Here is a 16,416-nt window from a genome sequence, read left to right as displayed (position 1 = left end):
ATTATGGTTGTTTTCACAAATTTAGCCTGATTCTGTGATTCAGTGATTATACTAAGAAATGAGAAAACCTGTTTTAGTAACATTTGTTTTGCAGAGTTACACTTATTTAGCAACAGTGGAAAGAGAAAAAAAAATAACCCAGAATGTTTACTTATGAAGAGTGGCACTTTTTCCTCTGAGCTTTTTCTGTTGCAGTATGCTGACTATTCTACCTGAATTTACAAATGCTTTCATTTTTTGATTGCATGAAACCTGCAGTAGGAATAACCACCCTTTCATCCTGTCTCTTGGAGGTTGCTGAGGAAGTGTGACTGAATGGGTATTTATGGTATTTAGTCATGTATTTTTAATGCATATTTTTTTCCTGAAGTAAAAATCTTGTTTAGAAGCATTAACTTCAGTGCTGGTGAAGTAATACTGGTAGACATAGTTTGACAAGGTGTAAAGCAAGGAAGCACATCCCCACCTTTCTTCTAGTCTTCCTTGCCACCCTCATTTATGACGTGGATTTTGCCTGTACATCTAAGGGAAAGGTGGTGCTGATTTATCAGAAGGTGGCTTGCCAGCCTAAGATGAAGAGGACCTAAGTAGCCTATAAATACTTGTTTTGCAATTCATTTGCCTTTACCATCTGGGTTGGCTGGAGAACTGGGGAATGCTTCCTTCCTGTCAGTCTGGAGGAAATGTACAATTCTTTGATACTGAGTGGGATAAATAAGTTGTTTCCCCTGTATGCGCCATCTTTGTTCTGCTGGCATCCAAAACCAAACTGTGTTACAGTTAATGTTTTCTGGATACTTACTGTCACTTGGGCACTTGGATGTGAAGATAAACTCTGGTTTACAAGATTATCAGAAGTAAGTTTTGTTTTTCTGGTTTTGTCAGTTTAGAGAACAAGAGAATTGATCATCATTGTTTGGACCACAGAGCCCTAGCGCAGTTTTGTGACTGTTTTGTTTCCTCGTATTTACCATGAGGAGGAAAATACTACTGGTTTAAATCAATCTTGCTGCAGCCAGGCTTATGCAGTCTTTCCTGCCTTAGTGTTACAGACACCTGGTTAGGTAACTGCCACCTCTGCTGCTTAGGAAGAATAATATCAGGGGCAAATGAGTGCCCAAGTTTGGAGAGCAGCACTTCCAATGTGCACACTAAAGTACTGTGGACAAATGAAGTGTGAAATGAATCTTCCACCCTTATTTCTGCATGTCATATAAACTGCTCTGTAACAGAAACACTATAATCTCTCTACCCTCCTTCACATGAGCATGAACAGGCAAAGATACAGACATTCATGAATATTTAGAGTGCTGTGTAATTTTGTTGAGACTGTCTTGAATAAAAACGGATTTCTGTTTGATATAAACAGACTAACTGAACTGCTCTGTTTCCTCCTAGGGGAGCAAAATTATGCGTGGTCAAAACAAAACGAAAAGAGAGACAAGCAGAGACTCTCACACAGGATTACATTATAACACGTAAGAAATTTAAACATATCTTTATAACAGCATCCCTAGCTCATTCTTGGGTTTGAAATGATTTGCAGATCATTTAGCTTTATCTCTTCTCCTCTAAAAAGTCTTTCATTAAGCATTGATCATTGATATCATATATTGGTGCTTCATACAAAATTATTGTAGTGTTGCACAACCAGAAAGGTATATACATTCCGTATGCTCTGTAAAGTTGTTCATAATAGTTGATTTCTTGATAGGTGGTGCTCCTGAAAGCCTCCAAAATTTTGGAGCTTTCGTAAATCTTCCGTTTTGCTTAATTGTGGAGTGTAGATGGGTTTAGGAAGAGTTTTGCCACTTTGCAGTACCAGTGACAGAATTAGAAATGAGAGAGAAGTCTTGAACAAATACCAAATGGTTTTTCCAAATTTATAACTTAACCCAAGTTATATAGGGTTTTATACAGCTTAGCTATCCCTAGCCTTAGGGGTTTTTAAGACCTTATGTTCATACTAAGGCTCACTGATGCATAAAAAATAGTTATCGTTGCTTCTATAAAATGTTTAATCATCTGTCTTTTCCCAGTGACAAATTTTACAGTGGAAAGAGAGGATTAACTGAGAGGTCTTGACCCTCCCTATTAGCATTGCCCTATGTAGTGTTTCCTCATGTGAATTAAGAACAGTCACACAGTTGTGCCGTCTTGCTTCTCTTCATCCTCTTTCAGTTCCAGGGTGTTCAGCTCTGATTTCTAGTAAGCTTGGTTTTACACATACTGAAACCATTTTTTCTAGAATGAACAAGTTGTTTGGCAGCATAATAAACAAAAAGAGGTTTAGAGTGAGAAGGTTTGGGCAGTCTTGGTAACTAGACCTATATCAAGGCACTTTGGTTCTGGGTTCCCATCTTGGGCACTTTCTAGCCACAGCTGTCTCCAACCTACCATACTGCTGCAGATGTCCAGCTCCAGTTTTTAGGGTAAACTTAAGCAGCAACTGCCAAAGATCAGGGCTATTTATCTTCATGGGTTGCTCTTAATCCATCCTTATAACATCCTTCACTGTAATGCTTTGTGTGCACTGTCATTAGTGTTTATACTCTAAAGAACTTCTGTGATTTTTTTAAAGAAAATTCTGCTTAAAATCCAGTGAAACTTGTGTGTTCAATGGCATTTATAAATGTCATTGAAAGATACAGGTCCAAGTTATGCAAATTTTTGGGATTTCGTCACTGAGTTCTAGCTGTTGAACTGTTTCTTCCGCATCATTTTGAAACTAAACAAGGATGTTTCCATATACAGTAATGCAGAAAAATGTTGTAAGGATTTGCTCAGCAAATGTTTAAGTTTTTTGCATATTTTGGAAACTTTTCAGAGGTTGGATGTCTGTCTTTTAAGTTACAGATAGAACTGGGAATACCCGAATATCTCCAAAGTGCTTTCGCAAAGTGAACTGACCCTTTTTTTCTTCTCTTTTTTCTTCTCTTTTTTCTCCCCTCTTTCTCTTTTTTATTTTTTTTTTTCCTTCAGATTTCTTGTTGCTCCTTAATATGAGAATTGCCTGCAATGGCTACTTAAAATGCAGGAATGTTGTTTTAAGGGATTAAGTGTCACTTTTAAAACACAGAAATACACAGCCTGGTTTTTCCTTAGACAACCTTGACTCCACAAATGGCAAAAGCTTGGATCTGTGCATTAGTCACCTCAGATGCTCTGTGGAAACTGATCAAGCTTAGTGCTTGGCAGAAAATTGTCCTTGGCATTTCATACTTAAAGAAATCTGCAAAAATAAATTGTTCCCAAAGATCTACTGTGTGTCACCTGTCTGTGACTTCACTCAGTCTAATAAATTGAAGAGGCCTACAGAAATAAACTGAAAACTCAAGCTGATAGGTACCTGAATGTTTCTAAATTTAAGATCCGTTTGATTATTTTTTGTCTTTATTGGATCATTTGGCCCTGACACAATTTCCCTTACTTTGGGAAACAGCAGCAATGAGCACACCTGTATGTGAGATATAAACTTCGCTGCAAGAAAACCATGTCCATTAACATGGTGTTTCTCTGTTGCTAACAAATGAGTCTCTTGTCTGAGTGGATCAAAGCCATTACTGTGATTGAAGATAGCACTTTTATGAGGAAATAGAAATTTTAAATCCTTACAATTTAGGCAGACTGCCTCAGTTATGTTAGTTTTCCAATGGTGAGTAATCTTATTATTTTAGAAAGAACATGATTGTGACTTCATAAGCATAAAATTATATTTGGAATCATTGAGGGGTTTCCACTCCACTCTTTGTCATATCCAAGAATGTATCAAGTGCCTTGTCATGCTCTGAGCACATGAGAAGGCTTTAGAAACATGGGAATTTCAGAAAAGAGTAACTGGTTGGTCACAATGCTAATGTTGAGAACTGAATGACAGAGATATGAATGAAATACACAAAAATTGTGGAAACAGCATTTCAGAGGAGAGTCTCCTGCCTGAAGGAACCCTGATATCAGACTGTCTCCATCTTTGAAAAATTCAGCAGAAAGAAACCCCTGAAAGTACAACTCAGTAAACCATTGTTTGATATAGGATTACTGGGAGGCTGCTCCTGCCACTTTTTTCATTGCAAGAAAGAACTCAACTCTTTGTATTGAAGATGTTAAAAAGAAAATGGAATTTATAACATTTAATTTTCTCCAAATTGTGACCCTTCAGCCCATGCGCTTCCGATGTTCCGTGAACCACGACAACGAAGCACGAGGAAACAGCTGGAGAAGGATAGGTTGGACCCCATGAAGTCTCACAAACCTGAACCTCCAGTAGCAGGAGCAGGTAATCTAGGCATAATCATTTTAGAGTGTCGTATGCCGAAGGGGCCATCATGCTTTGGTTCTACACTCATTTGGATTTACATTTTTTGGGTGGTGACTCTACTCCCTAGATCCAGCACTTTAAGACATTGATGTCTCATTGGAGTGCTTGCTTACAAAAAATTAGTAATTACAATGGCTTACTTTGAGTTACTTAATCAGTAGAACACCCACCTGAATGGAGCTCTAAGTTAAACCCTTCCTATAGCATTAAATAACCTCTTTGTATCAGATCACCATAGTAGACTCTGCATATTTCTTAAATATTTTTCTCTTTGTGCCACAGGTCGTGGCGGCCGTGTTGGGACTCATGGGGTCACCCTGTCATCATATATAGTCAAGAACATTGCCTTGGACAAGACGGACGACAGCAACCCTCGAGAGGCCATCTTACGTCACGCGAAGGAAGCAGAGGAGAATCCATACTGGGTGGCTCCAGCATATGCTAAGTAAGGCACCGATTAGGAATACAAGTAACGTTTCTAGAGGCCAATAGGAGTTTAGTTAAAATAGAAGAGACATTTTTAATGCTATACTTTGCCTTTTTTTGGATTGCTGCCACAAATACGTAAACCAAGAATATACTCTTTTATGAAGATACGAGTTTCCAGGAGGTTGAATTGTTGAAATTTCATATTTCCACTTTTAAAATGTACCTGCTAGTGCTAGAAGTTATTTTGAAGCTTGCAAAGTTGATTTGAGTTTAGAATCTTCTCCAAATCCATGCCTGAAATTGCAATATACCTTTTAATAGGGTACTATCCCACTGATACATTGGGATAATTTTCCAATATGCCCTCTAGTTCTGACTGATTCTTAGGTTAAACCTTCAAAATATTTACTTGGTGTTATGACAGGATGATTTCTCAACTATCGTAAGTTTTTATCTGAATTTTTCCTACATGAGGATCCAAGTAACTGCCTGAATTAACTTGGTTTTAAAGGTACAGCAGTATTAAAAATTGCACTGATAAAATCTCCTACCAAAAGTTCTACATAAAGAAGTAAGTTTTCAGTTGTTACATAAATTAAAGAACCTCAAAAAGATTTTTTAGTAAAATCTTGGCAATCCCACACACAGTACTTTATTCAATTTGAGTTGTATGTGTGAGTGTGGTATTTATGTGCATATATTAAAATGAAGATTGTGCTTCTTGAATGCTTTCTAGCCAAGGAGTTTTTTTCCTAAAAGTAAATACATTTAAACAATTAAATACAAACAATTAATATACAATAGTATAGAAATAAGTACTACATAAATGCATTTCATACTAATGAACTGAAACAAACACTTTAGAAATTACTAGAATTGTCATATTTTATTATCATTGAGGGAGCTTTTTTCACAAAATAGTGTCAAGCAGTGTTTTCAAAATGCATGAGGAAAACATTTTGAAGAGCTGAAACAGTCTTCACAGAACAGTATGCCAATAATGAATTACTTTTTTTTTGCACCCCAGTGTTCTATGTCCAAAGCTGTACATTCATTAGTATTTTCCTGATTACTTTCTTTATTAGTGTTCAGCTCTGTATCTGAATCAATCACCACCTTTTTCCAGAAACTAGAAATATACTAAGAATCACAGCTTGTTTCTGATGGTAACATCTGTTTTCTGACTTGACCCACATGTTCACAGAGATAACTAAATAACTGTTCCAAAGCAGCTTGAGAATGTCAGTGACCCAGCCTGACTTTGATTGGGTAATTAGTAAGTATGGCACACTGGTAATTGATAAGTATGGCATTTGTACATCAAACCAAGGCATTATACAGTATCACTCTTGGTACCAAAGATGCAATGTTTGAAAGCCCAATTCTGTAGCAATTGTTGTAATTAGTGTGCTAAATATTGATTTTTTAATTGTTTGAGAGCTCATGATTACTAGAGAGGAAATGTACTTGGAATGTGTAGGCATCTGGTTTTATTTGAGGAATCCATTCTCAAAAGTACACGCAATCACACATTCCATCAGGTAGATAGATACCTCAGCATACTTTTGGCTTAAGTAACTTCATTGATTGTATATTAAGTTTCATCCCTGACACCTGGAATGTAGTAGACATGAAAGTTTTAAGACAAAGCTGTGTTACAGGAGGCTTACTGTGTCAGGTGGCCAGATCTCATTACACTCCCTTGTTAAAGATGTGGCTGCAGGGGAAGAGGAGAGCTGGCTGAGAAGTGGGCAGGATGCAAGTCCAGACTGCTATTAACTTACACACCAGCCGGTGATATGTATGTGGGGGAATTGGACTGCAGCCAGCAGCATGCTGCCTTGATGACTTTGTCAGCTGATAAATCTCATCCTAGTGAAGCTGCCATTATACTTGCTTTAAAAGCTTGACTTTCAGATATCTCTGTGCAAAGAGCATAAAAACCCCCAAACAATAATAATTAATAATAATAATAATAACACAATAATAATACTATTAATAATGACACTAATATTAATACTAATAATATTTAAGACAATGAAATGCAGAAATTTTCTTATTGTGCCATGCTCTTAGTTTTCAGAAATTCAGGTCTATATTAACAGCCACAAAAAGCTGTGCTATTATAATATAATATATGAAATACAAAAATATATAATATTATAGTAATATCCTACGTCTGACTTTACAGAGCATGTATATTTAACCTGTATATAAAATGCATCTTACAGATGTACTTACAGACTTATATTTAATAAAATATGCAAATTGCAAGTAATTGATATGAATTATCATGCAATATTGGTTTGTATATTGGACAGCTGCTTTAGCTATAGCGTAAGTTACACGATAGAGGTAGGAAAGGTGATATTCTGATACTTTCTTAAAATCATATACTGTCTTAAGACCTAAAAACCATACATGCAGTATGTTTCATTTTTTAAAATGGTGTTTATTCTTTTACTACTTTACTCTTCTGATGCCAGTTTTTCCACATTTCCTGTAGTAAATTTTTACTTAAACATAGTATAAAACTATCCACTTGATACATCTTTTGTTTGACAAGGCTTTTGGTCCTGTGCTGTCCATGCACATAAGTTTTCACTCATGTTCAGTGAAACTATAGTTTCCTTACACATTTTGTTCAGAGAATGTGTAAGGAAACTATAATTACATAATTTTCTCCACTTCCAGTTATGAAATAATTTTAGACTGAGAAGATTAAGAAATTATCTTTTTGTGGTTAATCAGTTTTAATAACTTGGAATATGATGACTGGATTGAAGTTTCTCTGTTCCTGATCCATACTGGTTAAGTCATTCTGAATCAGTTAACTGATTTAATGCTTTTCTAATTGTATATGAGGGAGAGTGACATTTTTACAAGGGTAGGTAGTGACTGGACAAGGGGGAATGGTTTTAAAATAAAAAAGGAGAGATTTAGATTAGATGTTACAAAGGAATTCTTTACTCAGAGGGTGATGAGGCGCAGAACAGGTTGCCCAGACAAGTTGTGGGTGCACTGTCCCTGGCAGTGTTCAAGGCCAGGTTGGATGAGGCTCTGAGCAACCTGATCTAGTGGAAGGTGTCCCTGCCCATGGCAGGGGGGTTGGAGCTGGATGATCTTTAACATCCCTTCCAACCCAAACCATTCTATGATTTTCACTTCAATAAATCTTGTAAGAAACACATGACTTCTGCTGTTAGTTTATGCATTCTATGTAAAAATGTATCGCTTTTTTTAGAGCTAAAGGTGTCTAATTTACTCTTGAAGCCAAATATTCATTTGCATTATTTATCACTTGAAAAGTTTTTCAAGCTTGTTATCATTATCTTGACCTTTCCGTTTCACCTGACATTTGAGTCAGAAAGGAGGCAGAAGTAAGTAAGAGGCAAAAGAATGGGTGAAAAACAGATGCTGCTGAAAAGGATGCTGGGGATGCTGAATCAGGAGATGACATGTCACCGAAGCCCAGTATGAATAAAGTGTCAAATAAGATGTGATCAACACAGCAGAAAAGTCATAATGAATGAGGATGAGGAAAAGATCTTGAGATTTCTCAGTAAAAAGCTTGTTAGAGTCCTTGGCAAGAGCCATTCCACTGGAGTGAAAGGAAAGGAAGGACAGATTGAAGATTTCAAGTAAAGAACTACAGGAAAGGAACTTGAGGCATCAGTTGTAAATGTTTGAAAATTACATTCTTTGTGAGCTGTTTGTTTTAACACAGCTGTACAGATATACTATAATGACTTCAGATGTCCCTCTGAAGGATCAGCAGGAATTACTAAGCATTGTCTAATCAGGCCCAAATGCAGCTTTCTTCTGTACCAGAGAGAAAGTGAGGGTGAAATTTCCCTCCTCAACAAGGTAAACTGGAGTTCTTGAAAATACCTTTCATTTCAGTGATGTTGCCTCTATTTTGCAATCTTTTTGATTGCTGCTTGTCACTGTCAAAAGGGAATGACTTGAAGCAAGAGTCTGTAGCTGTGTTGTGTTCACTGAACTTTTTCTCAAAGGCAGTGCCAGTGTGTGAAGTGTTAGTCATGTAATGGCTCAAGTATCATTAGTTGAAGAATCAGGACTGAACAGAATGTCTTGTAACAGCACCCTTGTTGATATGCCTTGGTATATTTATCCTAAATCTTTTTTTGTAAATTGGTAGTTTTGAGAGGGGAGCCCCTGAGATTTAGGGAAGAGTTAGGATGGTTGGTGGGGTAAAGAAACAAAAAAGGTGCTTGATGCTGAAAACCTTAACTTTTCAGTCTGAAAAGGACCTTTATGGCATTATTCTGGTTTCCAAGCATGCTTGAAAATCTTTTTTCTTTGTTTCTGTGCAATATAAACACAAATTTCAAAAGTTACTTTGACATGAGTCACATGTTGTGATATGTAGTTGTCATCTCCAGCTGGTTTTGCTGCAACGGTATTATTTATCTGCTAGTCCCTGTCAATGAGCTACTTTTATTGGATCCTCGAAAAGCAATTAAGAAAAACAACCCATAACCAGAGGGATTATGGTGACTCTAAAACAGTCTTTCTGGCCCCTGGAAATTTTCTAGAGGTCTGCATATCTGAATATCTTGAAAACCACTGAAGTAAAGAGAAAGCACATAGTATAAATAAATCATGCTAGTTTGTTTTCCCGTTTTTGTTTGCAGCCTGTTACCATAACCCACAATAGGAATGCATTTTTCAGTGTATGAGATACTGGTTTCAGCTGACAGTCATGTGGAAACACAGGATCATAGAACAATTTAGGTAGGAAGGGAATGCCTGAAGTAATCTAGTCCAAGCTCCAGCTTCAAGTGCATTCACTTAGATCTGGCTGCTCAGATCCAGTTAGATTTGGATTGTTCAGGGGCTTGCTCAACCAAGGTTAAATATCCTCGCGGATGGAAATTCCCACACCTCTCTGGGCAGCCTGTTCTAGCAATCTGGTTGACAGGCACAGTATGCCCGTGCTAAGTCCATGCTGCCTGTTCCCTACCAGCTTCATGTCCTTCATGCATCTGGAAATGCCTTCCACTGGGAGTCATTGCACAGTTTTCCTAGGAACTCAGGTTGGGTAGTTCCCCAAATCCTCCTTGTGCCCCTCACAAAAATTCTTACTTTTTCTAGCCAGTGAAAATCTCTCCCAGTCAGCATGACATCTCATTGATGACAGAGTGCCCTTGCAATGACATGGGGCAGCTCCCTCAGTCCCTCTGGATCCACCCATCTGATATGGATTTTTGCATGTCCAATGAGCTACAAACTCTCTGCCTTCCTCTTCCTGTTAGAAATGTCTCAGTCCCTACCAAAGATTCTGCTGTAGTGTAACAGTACTGCAGGCCTGAGGACAGACCTTATCAGGGAAGATGGAGCCAAAAAAAGCACGGAGTATCTTGACATTTTCAATATGCTATGTTAGTGGTTTACCTGCTCAATAAAGCACATTTTCCTTTGCATTCTTTTGGCTGTCAGTATTGCTGTAGAAGTCCTTTGTTGTTGCCTCTCACATTTCTTTTCTGTTTCAGTTCCATCTGAGCTTTGGCACTCCTAACTCTGTTCCTCCGTGTTCATGTAACGCCTCTGTTCCTCTTAGCTGAGGGTGTCCTCATCTCCTTTGTGTTCTTCCTTTTTGGACTTCGTGGTTTATCATGGTCAGATCCATATGCATCCACCCCAGGCTACTGCCAGGCTGTGCTTTCTTCAGATGAAATGTAATCTGTTTTGAGGAGATTTCCTCAAAGATCAGCCAGCTTTCCTCAGGCCCCTTTGCCCTCCATAGTATTTTGCCATGGGATCTGCCAAACAGATCCCAAACAAACTGAAATCAACCCCCAAAGTCAAGGATAAATAAAACTGAGAAATTTGATGAGGAAAAAGAACACAGCTTTCCACATGTATTATTTAACCCTCAGAAATAAGAATATTTAGAAGAAGAAAAATTGTTTTTATAATTTTTATGTAAATATTAATCATACAGCAAACTTCTACTACATTTGCTATCTCCAGTGTAGTTACTAAGCAGAAAAAAATTGTCTTTTAATTAGATTAAGTGATCACTGCTGATAAAGCAGTAACAAAAACAGTGTTTTAAAATGGTCAGGCATATGAATCACCCTAGGTGCCCCAGTTACAGCTATGTAGCTTGTGGAGGTGGAACAGTTTACATTTCAGCTGAGGCTACAGCTATTTCATGGTAATTTTAAAAAGTGAGGTAGCAAGCAGACTTGATTTCCTCTGTATGTTTTTGCTTTAGCTGGTTACTGCTTGATTATGGTACAGTTTCTCTCTTTCTTTTTTTTTTTTTGCTTCCCCCCCCCCTCAATTTTCCTGCACTCAGTAGCACACTTACATTATCTGAAGTCTATGACTTTTTTCTGTACCACTCCTATCCTGGAAAAAACGTAGGTTTTGCTGCTTGTTTGACAAATTTATTCATTCTTCTAAGTTGGAAATGCCTATCTGAATTATGACAGTTGCAGGTTTGTGGTCAGAAATTACAGGCTTGCACTTGGTTAGTTGTGCTTTACTAATGAAACTCTTAATACTGATGTCATCCTAGGGGACATTTAGATACTTTTCATCTATTGGGGTAAAAGGAAGGTACATTGTTAAAATGGGATAAATAAACCTCTGTCAGTATGTCTGGGAAAAAAGAGAAGATTCCATACATTCTTCCTCTTCAGCAGCTAGCAAAATCCAGTATTTCAGCCAATAAAGCCTTCATCCCTGGTGTCTGGTTTGGATTGAATGTTGATTTCTGGTTTTTTTTTTTGTTTGTTTGTTTTGTTTTTTTTTTCCATCTTTCTTTAGCAATGGGTTAAGGAGAGTTTATGTACGTATTTTATAATGAAATTTTAAAATAGGAAAATTTTTTTTCATCTTAGTTCTGGTTTCCATGGACAGCAGAAGGACTCATCTAACTTCCATAGTATAGGTCCTCATCTGGGTGCAAGGTCTGCTACAGCCTGCACCCAGGGACCGCGTACCAGTCAGAGCTCTGCAGTAGGGCCATCTCTGGAATTATCAGTATGACCCTTTCCTCAATCGCAAGCTTGGAGGATGGAGAAGCAGGCAGGGCAATAGAAAGATCCTGTATGTAAGGGGAGTTTTCTTTGACTAGTTTTGGTGATTTTGAACCTTTTGGGTCACTTGGTTAACAAGTGGAGAATCCTCTTTAAGAGCTGATGTCTTGCTATTACTCTTTGAAGTCAGAGGCAACATTGGATTTTGCCTATTGTGTTACGTAAGGCAGGCATAGTTTTGTTAAGGTTTCTGCATTGTGTAGAGTTTGCCAAATAACAGTTGCTATAATAATAATAATGCTTCACATCTTTAGAATGTTGCAAAAACATTAGTTAATATAGTAATGAGATGATGACTGCCTTGGCTGCATTTTATACTTTGTCATGTTGAGAAGGTGAGCACAACCAGCATCAGAAATCTAATAGTTTCAGCTCTGTAGTGATTGTGCTGAGAATTAGGTTGGAAAAGGGAACTGTGCAGTTATTGAAAACAGGGGAACTGAACGTCCAAACAGTTTATTGAATTGCTACTTGATACTGCATTCATTTAGAAAGTAATCAATAATTACTTTTGTAAAGTTTAAGCGGTATTTAAAATTCAAATAAAGAGTGGAGGAATTGATACCATCACGCTTGACTGTCAGATACACTGTGTTCTCATATGAAGGTCATTAGGTTTTTTGTGGTACAGTAGTGTTAGATAAAGTCTCTGGAGGAGAAGCTGTTTTTTCATTCATAGGCTTAGCCAGAAATCTGGCTTAACTGTTCTGTTTTCACTTACTGGCTGCTGCTGTTCTATAGTGTATCAAAATGGAAGTTTCTTTTTTAAAAAAAATCATGGAATGAAGAGACTCTGCTTTTCTAGCATTGAATTAAATGTATTTGTTCCTCACATCTATCTTAATTTTATTCATAGAATACACGGATACTGATTGTAAACTAATGAGGAGATAATACTTGCAAAATACATGTGTTTGTTGTGCTTTTTGCCTGTGAGCTGCAAGTTTCTTCAGTTCTGAGAAGGTTAGTTGATAGGTAAATGTCAAAAATAAAAAATGGACAAGTCTAGAATGCTCTTTTTTTGGAAGTGTCTATATATATCTATCTCGTTTGTGTCTAGTGCCTGTCTAATACAGTTTCTGGTAAAGTATTGTAGTCTGACCACTATTCTGATCTTTTTAATATTTTCTAGAACACAACCAAAAACAGTTTTTGCGGAAGTGGAACCAGAAGATGATGAAACAGACAAGCCAGAGTGGAAAAAACGTAAAATTTGAAAAATAATTGGTTTAAAGAATCATTTTAGAGCATTTGAAACAAAACTAAATGTTTATTTCTTTATTTGGGATAGTGGGTCAAAATTTGAAAGCAAAAATTACTTCAATTTATAAAACTTGCTGCAGTATAAAAAAGGGTTTATTGAATTACACTGGCTTAATCCCACATCTGAATTTTGTAATAAGGAATTACTTATATTGTGCAAATAACTCCTCTATGTCAGTTACTTAGCTTTGTGAGTTAAGTGAAAAATATTTCTTTATAAATAGTGAATTCATTATATTGCCAAATGTTTTTCATGACTGCCAACTTTACAAATGCCGTGTCATGACAGTGTTCAATGAATTCAAGTATACAAATAAAATAGTACAATTCTTCAGACTCCTTTTTATTTTTCCCAGTTAAGAGCTAACAAATTACTGCTTTACAAGTGCAACAAACTTTAGATTAGTTATTGTGTAATATTCAAGTTTAGTTCATTTGTGTGTTCACATTCAGTTCACGCTCATGTGAATTTTAGAAAACATGTTTTCTAGTGTCTGTAATTCTTTGCATGATATTCCTTTTAAGTATGTGTAGTATCTACAGCAGATTTTATACAGCTTTTATTTTTAAAAAATGTGAAATTGCAATGGACAATTACATAATTTGGCGTAGTAAAAATAATGTGTTTATTACTGAGTCAATGTAAAATTTTGTTCAGGCTTCCTTATCCCTATTAGTTTGCATGAATGAGTTTTAGGATAGAGCAGATCTGTATTCATTACCCAGGTCTTCGTGTGTATTGACCTTGTGTATATTGACTTTGACTCTGTGTATGCCTAAATTATGTATATCCTGCCTTACACTCTCTGAAGACTGATACTATTCTTTATAAAGTAGTTTGTCTAAATATGGAAAGTTTTCCCTTTTTTACACAAAATTGCAGTTCTGAGTGTCATAAAGGGAAGGACAGATTTAAAATTAATGAATGTGCTTTAGAGAAGGATAAAGGACCTAGGTTAGTTTCAGGCATTTGTGTTGTGATTGTAACACAGTATGCTAAGTATTCTGATTATAATAATACACAATGTAACAAGCAGTCTGCATTTCGACTAAGAGCAGAGAGTAACAGACATGATAAGCAATCAAGCTTTCTTATTTATGAATAGGTCCTGGAGGCGTATTTTAAGACTATATTTAGTAAAGCCCTTAATCACCTTCCTAACCTCAAGACTGTGGTCTTGATAGTCAGCAGAGCTTAGACTTTTTTTTAAGCATTGTTCTGCATCGCTGTTTCATTATATGATTTCCTTTTCCAAGCTTATCTTTCTTTTTCAATTATTATTTTTATACTTCAGTGAAAACTAAGCCCGGCTTCAGAAGGTATAATGAGAAGCATTGGCATAAAATACCCACAACAAAATATTTCCACTGCTTTCACTAGTGTAGTCTTTTGATAACAGCAGAACTTCACTACATAGTCCACAACTTGTCTTTGACCTGTGTAGAATTATTTTAATACGTACGTATGTATAATAGCAAATTAATGTTTAATTTACAATTGTAGCAGTAATATGTAGAATGAGAGACTGAGTAGACGGGTGGAAAGTAAGTGGTGAAAGAAAGAAATTCCAGATAAAGAGGAGCTGTTAACAAAATCTGCTAATGACCTCCCAATGCACTCCCCCCCGGCAAAAAAACGTAAGATGGCATTGCTTCATTTAAGGCTATTTTTTGTCTCATGTTTCATCCAACTATTGCCCTACAAAATAAAGTATTTTCAAAAAAATTTCTGTAAAATCTCAATAATTTTAAAGGATTAATATGTTCTTCATTTTAGGCTGAATATTAGCATTTTATCTTTTCCTTTGTTAGTTGTTCACTGAGGCAGTGTGACTTAGGGAGCAGAGCTGCAGGGGAAGGCAGATGAGGAAAAGTGCTGCAGCTGTTCTCTGAGAATGAGATGAACATCTCCTTTTATGTTGTTATTCATATCAGCTAGATCTTGTTTCCTAATTCTTAAAAGAATTAGTTCCGTAAGTGAACACTGCAAAAGTTCTGTTAGAATTTCTCTAAGTTTTCATTGTTGTTACTTGCAGTGATTGTCTTGAATGACTGTTCTAGCAGCCTAGAACTTAAAACAGTGCCTGTGCGGATATGTATTAAAAACATTTAAAATTAAGTTTCATTTGTACTTTAACCCTTGGCTCAGTTCATTTGGCTTAGGCCTTAAACTAGGTTTCCAGGAATGTTCACCAACAAGGAACATCTTAATGCATTTTAAAAACAATTTTAAATCTTGAACAGCTCAATGGTAAGAGGTAATCTGATCAGAAAGAAGATGTGAACAGTCTGCTTGACCATACCTGGGATAGTAAATTCTTGACTCAAGCCTTTGAGTTGTCTTGGAAGACATCTTAACATTAAAAATATTAATACAAATAAATATTTGCTATGACAGATGGAACTCTGGATGCAAACTGGAGTATGAGAAGCAGTATTGTATTAAATTTTTTAAAATCTAGTTTTCTTATAAACTTGACAAGGCTTTTAGCAATTGCCAAGTTGTAATCTTGGTCCTCTGTGTGTCTGTATTTAGTGTTAAAATGGCTAGAGTCCAGAGGGGAGTTTGTTTCTGCATTACTGAAACAGGGTGGGCTTATTTTGTTTGCTTCCTTCGAAGAGTTGTTTACAGAGGTACCACAATCACTGCATGCAGAAAGGCTTCCATGGTGCTTTCTCCAAACCTGGATTTTTCTGGCAGCTTCTGGATGTTTTTTATAGTAATTTATGGTCTCTATCCCTTTGTGCTAATGACAGTTGTAGACCAACTGTTAGGTACCTCTTGCCTGTCCATAGGACCAAGGCATTTCCCTCGAGACTGTTGCAGCCCACCAGCTACTAGCCAGCCCGATTTCCCATTCCTTGTTTGTTTTGTGTTGCTGCCACTGTTACAGAGGTCTGAATTTGACCCTTTGTCTTGTCCTGTCCTCCATATTCCTTTTCTGTCTTATTTAAATTTTCTGCAGCAGGTAAGAAGATGGACAAGTCCTGGCACTTTCCTCTGCCTGTTTGCAGCTATTTAGTGACTGTTTTAAGTTCCTCTCTGATCTGCTTAACCCTATGACATACAATTTACTGAAGGTGATGCTTTTGCCTCCAGTTTTTGTGACTGATAGCAAGAACTGTGAATTTGTGCCCAGAGGGTCCAGTTGTTGGCTCCTTTCTCTTGATTCCGTGCCTAATTTCATGTTTCTTGTCCCAACTGCATTTTCTCTGTTGCGGAAAATTATGGATTATGGGAAAAGAAACCATGATCCTTTCTCCTATCACTTCCATCTCTGCTGGACTCTGAGGACTGTTCTGCAATGAGTGGCACTGCTGAGCTGAAGTGCC

The 16,416-nt window shown here is 36.9% G+C and overlaps 1 protein-coding gene across 2 annotated transcripts in view; it reads left to right on the top strand.

Moving 5' to 3' along the window:
* WDR70 (WD repeat domain 70) overlaps positions 1 to 14,514 on the top strand; it is a 130,840-nt gene extending 116,326 nt beyond the window's left edge. For both annotated transcript variants that reach the window (XM_082301191.1, XM_082301190.1), the window contains exons 15-18: positions 1,399 to 1,478; positions 4,160 to 4,276; positions 4,601 to 4,763; positions 12,953 to 14,514. In XM_082301191.1, the coding sequence (XP_082157317.1) occupies positions 1,399 to 1,478; positions 4,160 to 4,276; positions 4,601 to 4,763; positions 12,953 to 13,037 (445 nt within the window). In that variant the 3' untranslated portion in view covers positions 13,038 to 14,514. The remainder of the gene's footprint in view (positions 1 to 1,398; positions 1,479 to 4,159; positions 4,277 to 4,600; positions 4,764 to 12,952) is intronic.
* The last annotated feature ends 1,902 nt before the right edge of the window (positions 14,515 to 16,416 follow it).

The sequence above is a fragment of the Coloeus monedula genome, assembly GCF_965178545.1.
Source record: "Coloeus monedula genome assembly, chromosome: Z".
Taxonomy (NCBI): Eukaryota; Metazoa; Chordata; class Aves; order Passeriformes; family Corvidae; genus Coloeus; species Coloeus monedula.
Note: the sequence above shows the minus strand (reverse complement) of the source record. Positions and strands in the feature narration are given on the sequence as shown.